At 44.2% G+C, this 18,714-nt stretch overlaps 1 protein-coding gene across 2 annotated transcripts in view; it reads left to right on the top strand.

Annotated features, from left to right (window-relative positions):
* The window catches only part of LOC144141461 (glycosyltransferase 25 family member-like), a 41,450-nt gene extending 24,908 nt beyond the window's left edge, over positions 1 to 16,542 (top strand). Inside the window, exons 7-9 of one of the 2 annotated variants that reach the window (XM_077673027.1) lie at positions 4,486 to 4,568; positions 10,964 to 11,070; positions 16,254 to 16,542. In XM_077673027.1, the coding sequence (XP_077529153.1) occupies positions 4,486 to 4,568; positions 10,964 to 11,070; positions 16,254 to 16,260 (197 nt within the window). In that variant the 3' untranslated portion in view covers positions 16,261 to 16,542. Of the gene's footprint in view, positions 1 to 4,485; positions 4,569 to 10,963; positions 11,071 to 11,350; positions 12,163 to 16,253 lie in introns of those variants that run through there. The other variant, XM_077673019.1, reaches the window with a different exon arrangement.
* The last annotated feature ends 2,172 nt before the right edge of the window (positions 16,543 to 18,714 follow it).

Here is an 18,714-nt window from a genome sequence, read left to right as displayed (position 1 = left end):
TGCACTGCGTAGACTGGCTCAAATTACCACACTTTTCATCGTTTATCCGGTTGATAAGTCGTTAATTATTTTATAAAGCGGGAAAGAAGAAAAACTACCATGTGCGGTTTGTGGCGGCCGCACCAACTAAAGCTTAGACGTCGCAAGGAGATGGCACCGTGATTGGACGATGTCCGAGGTTAGCATTCAAACAAGTTTCGGTTTCGGTTCTGTAAAACTACATGTTTGACATCCGACGGCATCGTTGGATGGGCCTTCTCGATATCTCAGTAATCGCTGTACCACCCTTCTGCCATATTGTCGGCTGTAAAACGCCTGAGATAAGCCTCCCAGGACGGCTTGGAATCGTAGAAATCACTAGCCGAGGCCTACGCAGTGGATGACGTCCTCCGCGTCACCGCCGACGCTCAAATGCCATGCGCTTTTCCCTCATATTCGGAGCTTGCCTCACTCATGCCTGTATCGTAAAAAGCGTGTTTGCACCAGGCCAAGGGTGTGCTGATTCAGGCCTGTGCCCACTGCCCAAAAAGCAGCAGCACGCTAATGAGAACTCGCTAGAGCGTCAGTGGCAGTCTGCGTGCGTTCTGCAAACTCGCTCGTGGAACAGTGAACGTTACGGCCCAAAAATGGTGAACTCAGTTTAGAAAACATCAACCGAAAAAAAAAAAAAAAAGAAAAAAAAAAACCATCAACAGGAAAAAAAAAAAAAAAAGAGAGAGCACCTTTGGGGATTCGAACTTGCGACTTGCAAAACGACAACCTGGCGCCTCAGACCACTCGGCCACAGGCTAGCTCTGCCGAGGCTGGATATATAAGGTATATAATGTATAACCAGTTTACACTTTTACGTAGCCTTATCCTTTGAAGTACTTTAGGTGACTATTTGTCGTATAGGGCCCGTGCAGTAAGCGTCCCCCAAACTTCCACAATATCTCACGTCTAGCAATTGCATTTCTTGGACGGATAAGCGTTAGCAGATGTGCGGTCGTGCTGCTGATCGCTGTGCCGGCGGTCTAAACGCTGTGCCGACTGACTCGATCGGAAGGTCGGCGAATCGTGCAGTAGCGCTGCCAATTGCCAGCTCGTTTCCTCGTGACGTCACACGAAAATGCCACAAAAAATGGGCGAGGGTGCAGAGAGGAGGACAGCATTTTCGAATTGCTTTTTCTACTAAACAAATTCGTGTAAACGCGCTCAGAGTGGTCGAAACATGGCCTATGGGCTCCGGACTACAATTTGCAGTAGTAATCCCGCAATGTTTACAAATCACTTCTGTGTCCCTTTAACACCACGGCCGAGAATCAGTTTGAAATTGGGCAGACGGCTCATGCCAATGTTTCCTTTTTCTCTGTGAAATGTGGCGCGATGCGCATGCGCAGGCACAGTGGCACAGACTTGGTGGTTTCCAGTGTTGCCAAGCGAGGAAATTGCTTGCTAAACTTTTCAGTGAATACCATCTATGGTTGTATTCACTGGCGTGGCGTGCATACGGTAACCATTTGTGTGTGCTGCCATGCTGGAGTCTGAGCCTTCGCGTTGCTAAGGTGACATTGTATGCACGGGCTGTGTGCAGTGCAGGTGGCCACGGCTCCTCCATGTCTGCATGGCTGCCCGCGACGCAGTTTGTGTTTTTCTTGTACCAGTTGTGTTCGAGTGATTGCTTAATGTTGGGTGTGCCGCGTTAACATTGGTTACGCAGAGCGTGGATGTTCCGTTCATCGGTGTGACAACCTTGTGCTGCAATTCAACCCCAACTTCCTTATGAGCGAGTACAAGTTGATCGTAGCTGAAAGGCTGCAAATTGAGTGCCATAGTAGTGCTGTTCTGTGGCAGCATTTGTGCAGGCCGCAGCAGCAACAGTATTATGTTCCACCAAGCTCAAAAGCATCACCTCGACGTCAAGTACTATGTCGCACAGCGTCCTACAGTTACCTGTCGCAAGACATAAATGAAGTCATTGGCCTAGAGGAGCTGATTGCCAGCTGTTGTGCTTGTTCATGGATTGCTCAGCTCTCAACGTGCGCTTTCCTTGTTGGCCGCTCGGCCACTTGCTGATAGATGTTGCTAGTCTCCCAGCTAACAATGCACTCACTTCTATGCTACGGTCGTATCTCAGTCACCGTGTGCGTGAATGCTCACAATTTCGTCTGAAGCATTTTCTGGCTTTAGTACTCAGCGACTCTGCCGTGGGCAAGGTGCAAGCACACTTGTGTCGATATCCGTGTTCACAGGCAACTGCGATGCAGCATAGACATTTCATGTATCGTGCCTACTGCGGCTCCATTCTACAGTGGTGATGTGAAGTTCTCAAGGGCAAGTAGAACATCACCACACAATGTCACTGTGATTATTCACGTCTGTTGATGCCACGGCCGAGAATCGGGTGGTAACGGCGCAGACGCTGGATACCGGGGCCTTTTTTTTTCTTCTGCGAGGTGCGGATGTATGCGCAGACACAGCAAGCGCTGTCGTGGCAGTTTTCAGTGTTGCCAAGAGAATTAGCCCGCTAAGATTTTATATATTTTATAGTCATCTATATATTTGACAGTCATTGAAAAGATGCTAGGAATGCTGATAGATGGTACAACCTTACTGCAAGCGAACAAGCAAGAACTTGATTTATCACTCATGCTGGCGCCTGTTTAGACAACAAACTTGTTTTCGTTTTTTTTTTTTAAACCAACCGCCGTGGCTCAGTGGCTAAGGCATTGTGCTGCTGAACCCAAGGATGCGGGTTCAATACCGGCCGTGGTGGCTGCTTTTCTGATGGAGGAGAAAAGTGAAAACACCTGTACATTGAGATTTTGGCGCATGTTAAAGATCCTCAGTTGGTCGAAATTAATCCAGAGCCCCTCCGCTACAACGCGCCTCTGGGCCTCTTAGCCCAGGTGTAGCTTTGGCGCGTTAAACCCCATAATCTAATCTTCTTTTCGGTTTATCGAATTTACACAATTAGCGCTCCACTTCAGCTAGCATGCATCAGAGTTGGCATACAGCATACACTCATTTTGCACAATGCTTGCACAAGTTAGGTTTTTTGCACAGCTTTGGTGCCATGCAAAAATGCCAACCTGAGGGGTCGTGCTGTACAATTGAACTCGAAGGTTCGCATTTTATGTGGCAGGACCAACTTTTATTGCTCTATTATCTGTAAATTCTGGACATTTGAATACTTCGATTGGTAAAACTGTGCTGCTAATAAAATTCGCGAGCTATTTGAAGTTTCAATATTTGCACATCTCTATAATAAATAAATGATGATGTGTTATCTTGCTGCGACCTGCTCACTTGCATTGTATCAGCTTGTGCAAGAGCTGCCTTTTCTTTTTTTTTGCACTGTGCAGCTTTTACACTGACTGCTTCTTTAGGTATGGCTTTTGGGTGTGTGGGCACCTTTAAAAATGTTGGTGTTCCAAAATGAATGATTTCAGTTTCATACGCTGAACGTTACATGCTTCATCTTGTTTGGCCCAGATGCACTCGCTTCTTGCACATTCACACCCCCTCAATCCCCATAAGCCCTCATACAGTCTGTACCCCTACCCTCGCACTCACTACACAATTCTTGTTGAATAGTGGTCTTGCATGAGCAGTATAAAACAGTGAGTCTGCTACCCATGCCAACCTGGCCCACCCGCTCGGCTGATGCTCTGTGCCGAGAACTATTTCGTTTAAACAGCCTCCATCTTAGGCTGAGGTCGGCGAAAACTTTTGACGTGAATGGGACACATATTGTAGCGTACAGCAAATGCGTACTCGGGGTGGTGGGGGGTGGCCTTGTAGTTTAATGAGGCACAGAAAACCAAAGAGCGACAGCGAAGGGTCTAACCTAAAAGCGCTCGAGAACCGAGAGCCAGGCACCAGCGTGCGCGATCTGAAGACGATGATTTTGTTTCTTCTGCCTCGTCGTCGATCACCGTTGCGTGTGTCCTTTCTTATAAAACACGTGACAATGTGCAGCTTGTTGTCTTTGTACCACCACAGAGCCCCACTCCCAACCTAGCACACCTCTCTCCAAATGGGCCTAGAGCCTTCCCTCCTAATAAAATTGTTCCTCCTCCTCAAGAGTGTCTTGTTTGGACTACATTGTGTAGTTATGAGTGTATGGCAGATTAATGAGCTTGGAAGGGGAAGTGGGCAGTGCCCTCTTTAATGTTAATACCACTACATTGTTGTGAACACATTTTCGCCTTTTCTGAAGGGTGCTAATATGTGTCCGGTGCCATTGACAGCTGGGAACTTGGCAGTGTCATCATGTGAGTTTGTGTATCGCTTTGTGTCTCGCTTTAGTTTAAATGGCTGAGTCTGGGCATTCAGCAGAACCAACAAAATACAGTTGGTTTTTATAGACTCCAAACTATTCTCTAGTATCTTTTAGGTATCAGATACCTGAAACTAGATGTCAAGCACATATGAAGCTCCGAGCAGGCTTGATGATTGTATGTGTCTTTTGTTTTTTCTGTCTTGCTTCTGTGTTCATTATAGTGGATGGCGAGCCACTGATGATTTCACCAGCTTTGGAGTCCCTGGTGGTGCCTCCAAAAAGAGACAGCCTTGGCTTTGATCAGGTAAGAATAGGTGCTATCATAAGCATGGTTCACATCTGCTGTAGTGAAAACAAAAGAGAAAAAAAAAAGAAAAAAAGGAAAAGATATTGGCCGCATATCTGCTCACTCCATTGCACTCCATTGCAAATGTCATCTAAAGATGATTGTCTGTCTGGCACTCCTGCCACGTAAAGGAATTCAATTTTACCGCGTTCTTCTGCACCACACTAAGGCCCTTCTCCACGTGCGCTGCGTGCGCCATCTACTGGAATCTTTTGCTACTGTTGAAATTCTTGGAATGTTGCCAGGAGGGTTAGTGTCGAGCGCAACAGGGGGCGATGGCATATTCAGGGGTGAAAGTGCTGCTCCATTTGCGCCACGCTGCTCCAATCCGCTTTTCTTGCTCCATCTTGCTCCAAAAGGCATAATTGCACAGATACTGCTCCAAAATGGTGCCACAAGATGCAAAGCAACTGTGAGGTGAGGTTCAATGCTACTCGCATTGAGCATGAAGCAGTAGGCACTCATTCGTTCAGCTGTCATTCACGACGTGGCATGCCTTTAAACCCCCTAAAGGATGCTCGCAGCTCAGAGACTCGCCGCAATTTCCCGGTCCCCAAATGGTGGCACGGTTTCATGCGACTTGGGAGTGACCTTGGGGTGTGGGACATGTGCGAACTTTGGCCTGAAATGCAACTTCACCTGACAGCACGCTGTGCCGTGATGCATGCGTTGGCACCAGCCGTCATAGCAATCTTTCCGCTCAAAAGCAAAAATTAAAGTAGTTTTTATTGTTTAGTAGGTCCCTCGCCTTTTTATCTTATGAAAAGTGCACTTGCCGTTCCAAAGGTTACATGCCACTGTGCCGTGTCCACTAGGATGAGATAACAGGCAATGCACTGGCTCAAACAAGAGGGGAGATTCCGTTAGGCTAGCAGCTATCTGCAAGTAATCAGCTCCACAGGTGTGTCGTGCTCAATGCTGCCTGTTTCTTGCGTGGGGGAGGCGACTTGGGGAGGCACGCCCTCTCCCTCATTTCCCCTCTGGGAAGCCCGCTGTGCATGCTAAAAAAGAAACAGTAATGCTACGTTTGTTATTTGGATAAACACGACACACTTGCACAGTACGTTTTTTAGTTAGAGGCATGTATATTACTTGGCCAATAATGTGAATAATACGCTAGGATATTTTTTTCCCTTTGTTTTGTGAAGGTCAACAATTAATTATTTTTACTTTCTCTGGAATCTAGTCGGGTTTAGTTCAGATTATCGCTAGCTTCCTCTTAATTTATTTTCCTGTTAATCTCTTCCTCTCTCAGTTTGTTTTTTATTTGTCTATAGTCTCGTTAGGTGTAGAATGAAAGTAAAATTTTCGTTTTAGGTGCAAGACAGACCATTTCACCTAGCTCTGGTCTTCTCGTAACACTTTCGTGACCGCAGAAAAAATCAATTGTTTTTGGGTGTTCCAGAAAATATTCTCTTCTTGCCACAGACAGTGGGTGATGCTGAAGTGTAAGATACAAAATGACGGAGAAAGAATAAGGCTTTCTAACAGTAATAATTTCAAACAACAGATTTATTACAAATTGTATAAAAAAATTAACAAAGCCAAAAAAGTAACAAGAAGAAAAACAAACTGATGAAAACATCAATGCCACTTTGCACAGGGTACTTATAAAAAATTTTGAAATATTCAATTTGAACAACATAAGGGCCTTATTAAGTAATACTGCAAAAATGAGCTCTGTAAGTACAAAGTTATGTACATACATGCAATTATATAAACACTAGTGCCTGCCAGTTGTTTTTGGGTAGTCCAGGAAGTATTTTTTTTCTTGCACAGAAAAGGATGGATGCTAAAGTGTAGGTTATAATATGATAAAGGAAGAATGGGGCTTTCCAAAAGTAATAATTTCAAACAGCAGATGCATTAGACATTTTATTTAAAAAATTGTGAAAACGAAAAAAAGTAAACAGAAAAAAAATTGATGATAATCTCAATAGTACTTTGCACACGGCAGACATAAAAAAAATTTGAAATATACACTTTGACCATAAAACGCTTATAAAATAATACTGCAAATATGAGCGGTGTAAGTACAAAAGTTATATACATACAAAAATATCAACAAACAGCCGTGCGCTGCTCCAGAGCGTTATGCCAAGGTCAACAACGGGCCGTCTTCGTGGAGAAAGCTCGGCTCCCTGTGCAGCTGGCGCCAAACGGTCTCGCCCGAACATCGTGGACACGCTGCAGATAAGAGCTGTGGCCTTTAGAACAGGGCCGGATCTGTTTACAATAGCGCACGCCTGCGATAGAGCGACCGGAGAAGAAAGCGAAACTCAAGGGTGCACACCTGGTGGTGGTCCGGGGCGACTTGACGCACTTTCGCTGACCGTAGGAAAGTGATGAATTGAAGTCATCATCTGTGTCTGTGCTGCTACCATCATGCACAGATATTCAAGCTCAGTTACATTGGAATCCGCCGAAATTTGCCGTTCTCGCGAAGCATCGGTGAGCGGCGGCGACGACGCCATAACTGAAACCACATGAGCTTGTCTCGCTGCCGGCAAAGGAGATTCAAAAATCCCCCACGCGGTGGAAAAATGAAAGTTGAAAGCGAAACTGATAAAATACTACCTCCTTTACCATTTGAATGGCGTGCCGGTCCAGAAGCGCTCAAAGAACGCCAAAATTTGAATTTATATTCATCGATAGCATACTATCGATGGGAATAGGCACGGTCACGAAAGTGTTTTAATGGTTTCTCATGGCTGTAATGGTATTATTTTTCACTTGTCTGAAGTCTAGTGAGGTGCAGCTGTTTGAAGCATCGCTTAGCTCTAGTTTTTTCTTGGTGATTGCAGTGTCAGCTGTGACGCTTTAATTCTGGGAAAGTATATTTTTGTAACTTGTCAAAAAAGTGGTCTGCTCAGTATTGATTGAGTGTTAATAAAATCCATTTTAATTTTTTTTTGTTCTTACCAGAAATGAAAAACTGCAAATAAATGATGTTTGGCTCTGGAAATCAGTTCCCAAGCAGACTTAAACTTCTCTCTTTTGGTGCTCCAAATCTCCTCTGAAACAGCATTATTCCTGCTCCCTGAGCTGCTCCAAAAGGCTCAAGCCTACTTCCACCCCTGCATATTGCTTATCATTTCGTGTTGCAAAAATGAAGCAGCCATGTATATTTAGTTACAAGAACACTGCAAATATCACTTACGTATTAATGTTTGGCCTCAAGTATGCGTAATGTTTTATTTTTGCTGAACAATGTTGACGAGTATGAACATTGCCATTAGATAGTGAAGTTTAGAAATGCTTTGCCTATACTATAAGTGTTTCATTCGACAACTCTATTAACTTTGGCCGGGCGGCTGAATCGAGGGACAGACGGACGGACAGACAGACAGATCAAAATTTCCACGTTCAAGTAGCTTAAGGACTGTCGTCTTTTAAAAAAAAAAGGCCATCCCAGTTAGTACATTCCCCACTTACACAACAGTCTGGCATAAAGTACAGTCACTCTAAATTTTTTAGTCAGTGTTCCCAACCTTGTTATTAACTGGTTGAGCCATGTGTTTGCAATTTACTTGGCTGGCATTGCGTTATTTTTTTGCCTCCCAACTAGATATAATTTAACCAAGTTTTACAGTAATTTGTGTAATATCTTTTTTTATTTATATATTTTTAGGAGATGAACCTATGTTCACAATCAAATCTCTCTTTTAAGTTATCTTGCATACATCAAGTTTTTAAAGCTCATCTCATACAGTGCGTGAACTCAGAGCCTACGAGCATTGAGCAAGGCCCTGATGTTTTCTGTGTTTGCACGAGGGGCCCGCTCACGTAGTATGCTCTTCGGCTCAAGCTACAGTCACGTTCCATCCATAGTCCCCTTCATCCGCCATCATGAACATCTCCATGTTTTAGTCTACGGGCCGTCTACACCCATGTATACAGTATTTTAGGATGTATCGTACTCATTTCATACATATTTTAAGCTCAAACCTGACTATTGAAAGACCGCGTAACATAGTTTTGGCGCTCTTTGGTCCTAGATACCCTTATGCCAACAAACACAAACATACTACTACAGTCACGTATGTGTACGGCGTGTTGTGCTACAGCCTCCCTGTCCTGTCGCAGCTGTCCCCTACAAACAAAAGACAGCTCGAAGCGGCGAGGAATAACTGCCCCAGGAAGTGCCTCGGCCTTCCTAAAGGATTGTCGTGTTCTGGGACTATTACTGAAGCCGACTGCCTGCCCTTGGACGTGTTACGACTTCAAGAAACGCTACGAATTCATTTGAGGCACAGGTTACATACAAGAACGCATTCGTTGGCTCATATCGCAGATCGAAGCAATTCCAGCTTTGGGCAAGCGATCAGGACTATCAAAGCTCCAATTCCAACTCAAGCACTGCAGACAATGCCCCTGGGATTCCCGCCCTGGACTCTGTCGCCCCTTCGGATAGAAACATTTATACCAGGAATTGATTCAAAAAAGCAAATGCCTCAAATCAGCCTACTTCAGATGACACTTGCACACATTAACAAATTTTACAGTGCAACGACTCACATTTTTACAGAAGGGTCGGCAACATCTGAGTGCAGTTCATCAGGAATTTTTATTCCATCAGCCGGGAAAGCCTTATCATACCGGCTTGAGCGACCGACTTCGTCCACGTCGGTTGAGCTTCATGGGATAAAAGAAGCCATCCGATATATTCTTCGCCAGCCGTCGACACAGTGGACCATTTTTTGCGATTTGAAGGCAGCTCTTCAGACCCTGCAGCACGCTAGCTGCTTCAGCCTTCATGAACATGCCCAGCGAGAAGTGAAGTATCTCCACCATCTCGCATTCGTCTCTGGACATCGTGTGACACTACAGTGGCTCCCAGGCCACTGTGGCATTTTGGGAAACCAGAAAGCGGATGAGGCTGCCCGCAGGGACCTAGAATTGAGAAGGCCAAGGAGGATTTTTTTCACGAAAAATGATGCCTCAGCCATGACTAAGGCAGTAGTTTTGGCTGAAAGAAACCGCTTATGGTCCCTTCCGGAGTTTCATCAGGCCTTTCTATATTGCATAGACTCGTGCATGAGAATGAGGCTGCCGGAACGACTACCTCGCCAACTGGAGACACTGTACCATCAACTGCGACTTAATGCAGCATTTACAAATTCGTTCCTTTATCGTATAGGCCAGACTTCCAACCCATACTGTGACAACTGTGGCTCACCCGAAACCGTCGAACATATATTACTAGAGTGCTCTGCTTATGCTAAATCAAGGGGCCGTTTACAGCAAAGAATTGAATGCCTCCAACCTGGACCATTAACACTAAGCTTGATGCTTGGACCATTCCACTCGCCATCCTCCCAGCGCAAAGCCCTGTCTGCATTATTTGAGTACCTCGAGGACATTGGCGTCGCTACAACATTGTAGCCATCTCCCTAGCGTGTACAGTCAAGTTTTCACTCAGCGCCCTTAAACAGGGCTCTATTCATTTTTAATTATTCTTCTTTTCATTTTAATTTTTATTCTTTTCTTCTTGTCTCCTACTCTTCTTCTTCCATCTACTTCCTTTGTTTCCTTCTCCCCCCTTCCCCGCAGAGTAGCATGTCGGCGAATTTATGCTGGCAAACCTCTTTGCTTTCTCTGTAATAAAGAGTCTCTCTCGCTCTCTCTCTCTCTCTCTCTCTCTGTGCTATTACTATATGAAGTCCTGAAATTTGTGTGTTTATATGAATATCAGCACATTGAATGTCAGCACATGCCCTGTCCATTTTTATTCTGTTGTTTGTCCCTTGGCTCTGGTAGCCTAAACACCTAGCCCGTCATGTTATTCTACAGTGGCAAAAATATGGAACTGCTCGTTTACAGAGTGCAGTTATTGCGCTTAATACATCTGCCTACCCACACGTTGCCATAATTTGGCCTGTTTGAGCAAAATTCTGAAATCTGTGTGTGCTTGAATGAAAGGAATCGTTTTTTCTTATCTGTTGCTGCATTGTTATTGAATGTAGACGAGTCCAAACAAAGTAATGGTACCTTAAAACCGAACTTTTGTTTTGTATTGTTTGATGGCCAGTGGAACAGATGATGCAGCAGCGGGAAAAGGGTGCACTTACCCTCCGCCATTTTTTTGTTGCTGGTTCATTATGAAAATGCAACATACATCTCTGCTTGCCCCCTCAATCACTAACTGCTTCCTTTGTTCGTCCACTTTGTTGGTAGTTATGTGCAGGAGTTCTTTTTCTCGGGAAATTTAACTTGGTAAACCGCATGGAAGTACAGCTGCCCTTGCAAAAGGAGAGGGTGGTGGTATTGCTTCAGAAGATACCAGTGGGCCGGTGCCTGATGAAAAAAGTGCTGCTCCGAAATTAGACTATGTGTATCTGGTCCTTTTCCAGGTCTACCTCATCAACTTGGAGCGTCGGCCAGAGCGGCGCAAGCGCATGGAGTACTGCTTCCAGGAGCTAGGCATCGCCTTCAAGGCCACCGCCGCCATCGACGGAAAGTGAGTATTGCATGATGTTACCGTGAAATGCCTGTGGGGTATCCTATTATGGAGTAGCCTGTGGAGTATCCTTTAGGGTCCTCAAACGAGTATCTTAGACGCATGCGTCTCAGTGCTTTGGAACAGGATGGAGAGTTGGGCAAGTCCAAGAGCTTTCATGATACCTGAAGCTCAAATGTGCATGCATACATACACGTGTGGGAACAAAAGCAAGTAAACTATAATGGCTGCTTAACAGATCTACCTCCTGAATTTTTTTTTTCTTTGTTTCACACTTCAGGTACGATGGGTACCACGGGTTATTGGCAGCGAAAAGCAAAACGGCATTGAATTCAGTGTTGGACACACTACATATTTCGTTCCTGAGACGGCAAGCTCATTTCTGGCATGACGGCAGAGTAAGAGGTGCATACTGACCTCCAATTTCTATATTCTGACAGGAGTATCCTAAATTTCGGAATGCAACTGAGAGTTCAAATTGGGGGGTATTTATTGTACTGGAAGCAGAAATACACACATATACATGCATGCACGTGCAAACAAACAAACAAAAACGAGGAGATGACAACAACTGTCTAAATGCTTGTTTGCGGCTCTTCTTATTTCTGGTTCTGTCATTTTACACTTTAGGCGCTACGACTTGTTTGCAGTAAGTAAAAACTAAACAGCACTGAAACGTTTTGCATGCTGTGTAGGTCATTGCATGGGTGATGGGTTGATTACTGGTGCCGTGGCCTTTGAGAATGAAGTAATAATTAGAGTGGTGCAGGTGGAATTCAGGAGAGAGTAAAGAATCAAGTTTTATACATCCCTCACACACAGGCTAAAGACCGTAGAGTCCAGCGCTATCAAACCCTCCAATAAAGGCACTTGATCATCATCATATTAGTGTGGCTTTGCATGCATTGGACAGGCCACATCAGGTGCCAATTAAGTGTGCCCTTATTCAATGCCCTGTCTGTGGGGGCCTCACTCTCTCTTTTTACCAGGGAAATAAGCAAAATGAAACCATATATCGTGTGCAGTAAGCGAGTGCTGTGCCTTGCCACTTGTTGTATCACCTCACGAAGGCAAGAAAATTGTACGTTACAGAATAATTTTATCAAGTGACTGTTTTTCTGTGTGATAATGAAGCTGGGACTATTTCTGCTGCTTTGTTTTAATAAAGGTGTCACTTGTGCCTACTCAGCTGTCGTGTCTGTCTTGTGTTGTGCACAGTTTCTGTGTCTAAGCAAGCTGTGGTGCCATGCTAACTTGGCGGCGAATCAAATATAGATCAGATGGCAGTTTCACAAAGGAGCTTTAACACACCTTAGTGCTGACAGCCTGCATGGAGCAGAATTTATAAGGGAAACCAGAGGGCTTCATGATGGATATCACATCATCCCCCCAGAAAAACTATGTGTCAATTCTTTCGCTTGGTGAAACAAGGCAGGCGTTTGATTTTCATGCGCTCGAATGCTCTGCCTGAGAAGCCTTTGGTATATTATATAACACAGTGGTTCTTAACCGTGGCTGTAACGCAAAGCTCGGTGGAGTGGTCTTGAGCATCTTCATCCCCGCTAAGAGGGAGGCCAAGCTGCTGACTGTCGATATGCTCTCATAGTAGCTTCCTCCTGTGGGTAATGTCACTGGTACAGGGGTGAGACAGCTGCGCATATTGCGCCTTTTTGATACAATTCCATTTTCCTGCGCCAAGCTGCTCCAAAAGCATGAAAATTGTGAAAATTGCGCCAAACTGCTCCAGAAGAGCCTGAAAGGCACGGATTTTGATGCTCATGTCAGTTCCGGCGGGGACGAAAGCCTCGCGCATCCTGGTCACCACTTTTATTGTCAGTCAATTGCAAACACCGAAATGGCAGAAATAGAAAGACTGAAATGAAGCAAACGATAGCTTCTAAAACACGATTGGCTTTCCGTCCGGGTTCGCTGAAACGGCCTTCCTGATTGGGAATCGCTGTGGCTACAAACATGGCCACCGCCTGATCCGGCTGCTACTGCCTACTTCCGCGCTCAGTGCGCATCGCCGATATTTTCCCTGGTTTATTTTACGCAATCAGCTGGGTTCCAGTCTATTAATTCTATCAGTTGTGGCTCTGAACAGTGACGTTAACCCGGGGTTATGGTTTGAGATTGATGCGAGATTACAAGGAGTTGCGCGGCTCGAAAAAAAGTTCATTGAAATGTGGGGCCTAAGACTTCCGCGTGGCTTGTCCTGGAGTGCGAAACGCGGTGCGTGCATCTATAATCGGGTTCGTGAAGTGAACTTTTTTGGCTCACTGTGGTGTTATAAAATGCTGAAGTGTTGCTGTGCTTGGAAGCGTGATTGCGAGCCTCGGGGGTGGAACGGTCGACACGTAAGTTGCGGGCTGTGCTGCGGCGCCGCGACCTGTTCAGGCAGCGCCCAATGGCTGCAGGACTGCATAGTTGCCATAGCACGCGACTAATAACACTTGATGTATGCGAAGTGAAGTTCAATGCCAAAATCTAGGTGGCTAAACAGTAACGCTACTCAAAAGACCATGGGGTGAAAGTGCGCCCCACGGACTGCAACGGGTAGGCTGGTTGGGCTATGCGACCGTTAGCTCGAAGTTGCTCAACTGCTGCCGTGACTAGACTCGTTCGTACAACGCAGCCTGGGATTACAAAAATAATAATTTTAGCATTGAAACGGTAAAAAAACATGCCACTATTGCAGATCCCTTAAATTTGATAATGTTAACGGCAGTTTTGTTGTCAGTGTTGCATACAGCCGCAACACAATATCACTAGTTAGGAAGAAGGTAGTGAGTTAGAACTTTGTGGTACTCTTAAAAAATTCTTTCACATAAGGCTGTTTCAGTGTTCTGTGTATTCAAAACTGATTGGAATGTGTACTTGACCCTTCAAATTGCTAAAATTATGATTTTTTAAGCTCACAAGACGATGTAATAAATGTCCCTAAATGCTCCAAATCAAGATTCTTCTGCTCCAAAATGGAAATTTTGCTGCTCCGAAAACTGCTCCCAAATCTCTTTGGGCTGTCTCACCCCTGCTGGTACTCATTTTTTATGGGCACCCCTTTTATGGCCCTACAAAAATGGGAACATGTGTACAGTATATAATTTTTTTTAATCTATGATGATGCTTTTGTTTGCACTTTTCCAATCATTTCTTTAACTCTTTCGTTACCGCGGGAAATTGACCAATTTTGAGGGATTTAACAAAACATTATTTTCTGTGCTATACTTATTGGTTAGGCACCCATTGTAGTGACATAAAATGCATATGATTCCACGCGCTTTCCAATGACACCAATTTTAATAATGTTTTCATAAATAGTGATTGTGAAAAAAAATGATCGAATTCGAAATTTTTGTCCAGACATCGAAGAAAATTAAAAAAAAGTAAGTTGTGTATAATAAACCACCAGTAGCAGAAAAAATTTAGGATATACATTTAGTAGGTAAACATTTCAAAAACACGTTCTAGAAAAAAAAAATCTTTGCGTGGTACAATTTGTCAGATATAAAAGAAAATGTTAGCCCATGTGGTGCCCGTGACTTGTGGTGAAGCCCAACCACAATTTCAAATTATGCTATTTTGGATGGTTCTCTAGAAGAAATCTGGTGATTTGACATTATTAAAGGCCCCAATTAGCCTCCACATGATGTAAAAACACCTTGTCAATTATTATGTTCAGCACAATATTGAAGGCAAGCAAGCGATGCGAAAAAATCCGCATGGAGTTGAAACCAAACTCTTTGGTGGACGCTTGTTGATGTTCTGATGATCACTTATCAGTCAGAACTTTCATTTGCGGTTTATTATCATGTTCTGACTCGCTATGGTAGCCCTGCTTGCAAGAATAAGGTACGATGCGCTAGAATCGTGCCCAGCAAGCTTTCACCAAGCCGCCGTCGGGCTATGAAGCGAGTTCACTACTACGAGCCTACTACATTGCAGCGCCACCAAACAATTTCGAAAAGAAACAAATACAAGGCTGTTGGAGACTTTTTCAGAATACACAGTTCTACTAAGCAGCGACACTAGACCTCCGGAAATACCCTCGTATGAAACCGAAACTGGCCGGCGAACAGCTGGCGGTGTTCAAGGACAATTGGAAGCATTCTCCTCGTCTGAACTGATACCCAACGACTTGGTGTTATCTTTTATCTTTCAACGGAAGCTATTATTGCAGAAGTAAGGCGTAGATAGAGTGGAGGCACAAGTGGCATGCTTGTTTCGAGGAACATTAGCGGGCAACGGAGGCGCCATGGCAAATCAGCTTGTAGTTGGGTGACTGCGTAGTAGCGCTTAATATGGATTTCGCAACACAAAAACGAAACCGGAACTGCTGGAAACTGGTTGAAAATGCCAGGTACACTTGCTAGACATGCGGGGGACCATCAGAAATAAGCTTTCGCAGAATAAAGCTGCCCTTTCTCCGAACCAAAGATCACTAATACGCTGTCGGATTACAAAGCTGACATTATTTGGTAGTTGATTTGCTAGAAGCCTTAATTTTGACAAAAAAATATTATGGTAATGCAGGCTAACCATGATCTGCATCCTTTTCTGTCAAGTGCAGCAGCCACGCCCCCTTTCCTCAAAAACACACGCACCTCAGCTCGCAAAAAAACGCAGTAAAAAATCGGAATGTCACCGGAGCGGGAAAATTTAAACTGATTCTAAAAGTGCAGTGCCTAGACTAACCTCTGGCCGCATTAGGTGTACGATCGAGAAACGACGCCAACATGTCTAAATAGGCACTATAAATCATCGATCACCGGTGATCGATTTTTCTCAGACAGCCTTGGCGTCACATGGGGAAGCAAAAAGAACTGCACCTACTGTGTGAAACAAATGGCAGTGTGAACTTGGTAAAGCCAACAGTGTGGCCTGCCGCTGAGGTCTGACTGAAAAAAAAAGAGAGAGAGAGAGAGAGAGAGAGATGGGGAGGACAATGTTGGTGTGGATGTTTTTACCGAGATGAATGCCAGTTTTGTTTACAGTTGGAATGCCTTTGTGGACCCTCATTTTGGCACTATTGGTGCAAAAAATGTGTTACGCAACATAGCAGCTGGAATTTGTGCTGTCGCGTGTGGCCTCCCGTTTCCCGTGTCATGCCTCTGAAGATAGTCAGCTGCCATGCCGCAAGTTGTTTCTACCAGAATGTGCTGATGAGCCTTTCACATTTTCAGCGAATGAGGGAGCATGCAAAGCAGAAAAGTAGAAAGGCCCGTGTCGTGATCCTGTTGCACCGCCGGTATTTTCTGGGCTTCTGCTGCCGTGGCATCTGTTCTTTTAAACATCAAGAAACGCAAACGTGCTTTCTCGACACAAAATGAAACAAAGTTAAAGCCATGTCTGCAATTTTGAAAACCCTTGTAGCAGCAGCTGATGGGAGAAAAGACTTGAAAGAAACACCATGCCTTAGTTGTTATGTGGCATTTGTTTGAGTGACGGTAAATAAAGAATGCATTTTTTTGAGTGATGGTAAATAAAGAATGCTTGAAAAGTATAAATTGTATATGTCGCTTGGTTTGTGCATGTTTTGGTTATAGTGCGGTACTGCTTATAGTGCAGGTATTTGCAGATGCCGTATTGCGCACTTGAGACTGCAGAACCGTCATCAAAATGTGTGCAACTCATACTAAACCTAAGAGCTAGCTGGGTTTTCTGAGCCTTGCTGCTGCCATTTTATGCATCGCTCTCCAGGCTGCCCACAAGTCCAAAGCCTTTATCCAATACCAATGAGGCAGACCAGGTACTTCAGGCTCTTTGACGACCACGTTGTTTTGTTAAGTGTAAGTAAAATGAATAAATATGCATGTCTTCCAACGTGTGTGGGGACACAAAGGCTTGGGTGGTTGACATCAGCATTTTAGAGATGTGTAGTTTCCTGGCACGTTTTTCTTCATTTAGCTAATTCGAAGAAAACGCCTTGGAGGACTAAAAGTGAGTGAATCCGCTGATGGAAACAAAGGGATACATATTTCCTAATTATGCATCTTCCTATTGCAGCCTCTGCAGCAGAATTCTTGTGTGCTTAAGTGCAAGAAATTGACAGAGTGCAACAAGATGGTTTTTCGAAGTTTATTTCACCATTAAAATTTTTAAAACATGTTTTATGTGAATATGCAAGCACTAATTTTGTTCGCTTCTTAATTAGTCTGAGGAAAAAACATATGTAGGCGCTGCATCATCCCTTAGAAAAACAAACTGCGAGGGAAAATAACAACAAAAATAGCTTTTCAACTGCCAGAGGTTAGCTTAAGTTTTCTTGTGGCATCCATGTCAAAACAGGGAGTGCAAAACTTTAAGTTGCTGTGCTTTATCAGGCCGAGGATGATTGTTAGCGTGACTGAACCTGTGTGTGGGCACCCCAGTCCTTGCAGAAAGCATGCCGTGCCTGTAAATAGGCCAGGCACTCAAATAAAGTGTTTTATGTATTCTCACAGCCCTCACAGTTGTTGTAATGAGGGCTGGAGGCCTGGTCAGTCTGAAATTGGCTATGCACGAATGCAATGTTGAGGTCAATGCAATGGTAAAGTGTTTTCATTTGGTGGGGAATCTGCTTTGGTAGTCTTGTCTTGAGCATAGGGTCAATAAATTATAAGGGCGATAGTTATATTCTAGCATGGTCCTGAGGAGTTTCTGTTTACTTGTTACAAATTTTCTCCCTAAAGTCGAACCGTCAGTCAGGGTTTTTAAGGGCCATGAAGACAAAATACAGCTTTGTTCAATTTGAAAAAAAAAAAACTAGCCTTTGGTGACTCATTCAGCTCCATTCTCACGAAATACTTTTTTTTTTTACCCAGAAAACTGGAGTGTTGACAAACTTTCAAATTTCCCGCTAAACGTCGTCAGCAGTGACGCAATAGCAGTCGCAGTCGCACAAGGGGGGCGAGCACTAAAAACATAATTATTAATGTGTTAACTGCACATTAGCATTCAAGTAATACAATCAAATGGAACTATAGGCTCCACTGTAACCTGTGAATGCTAGATGCAGGTCATTGCCATTACAGTGCTTCCCGAGTGACTTGGCAGTCTTAACTGCTCACTCTGACATACCACATGGCTGTGGATGTCAAGCGTGGAGGTGTGATGCTCTCACAAGGTTGGCCCATTGTAACTAACTACTTCTGGTTTTCGTTACCGCACAGAATCAGCTTTGATTTTTGTCATAACAGCTACAGAAGTTGCAGGCAACAGTTACTTGATTTCCCCCAAACCACCGTAAAATCAAGACAGACTGTTCTCTTACAAGATAGTGCAGTCTGCTTTGATTGAATCCCGGACTAGTGATACCTTTCATGGGGCGAGGCCCATAACATCGGCCTCTGCTCGACAAATAAAAATTTATTCTCTCTCACTCACCACCCAATTTGCCGAACCTCTTGCGCTCTGAATCACTGTCAGTGAGAGGAAGCATATTGGCACTGCTTCCTCTCTCAAGACACAAAATCAAGACAATGCTCCTCACCAAAGTCAATGTGTGCTGTAGATGCTTGTCACAGCTAATCCTACAGCTGTAAACAACATATGAGGTGTTTTTTTGTTTTTTTCTAAATGAGCCAAATTTAAATAAAGTGAATTTGAGAAAAATGTGGAAGTTTGTTACCGGACCTAAATGCAACAATGTCAGACAGGAGAAGT

This window comes from Haemaphysalis longicornis, unplaced genomic scaffold (genome assembly GCF_048455015.1).
Source record: "Haemaphysalis longicornis isolate Haplotype H1 unplaced genomic scaffold, Haemaphysalis longicornis Haplotype H1 scaffold_1, whole genome shotgun sequence".
Taxonomy (NCBI): domain Eukaryota; kingdom Metazoa; phylum Arthropoda; class Arachnida; order Ixodida; family Ixodidae; genus Haemaphysalis; species Haemaphysalis longicornis.
This window is presented reverse-complemented; position numbering and strand designations above follow the sequence as displayed.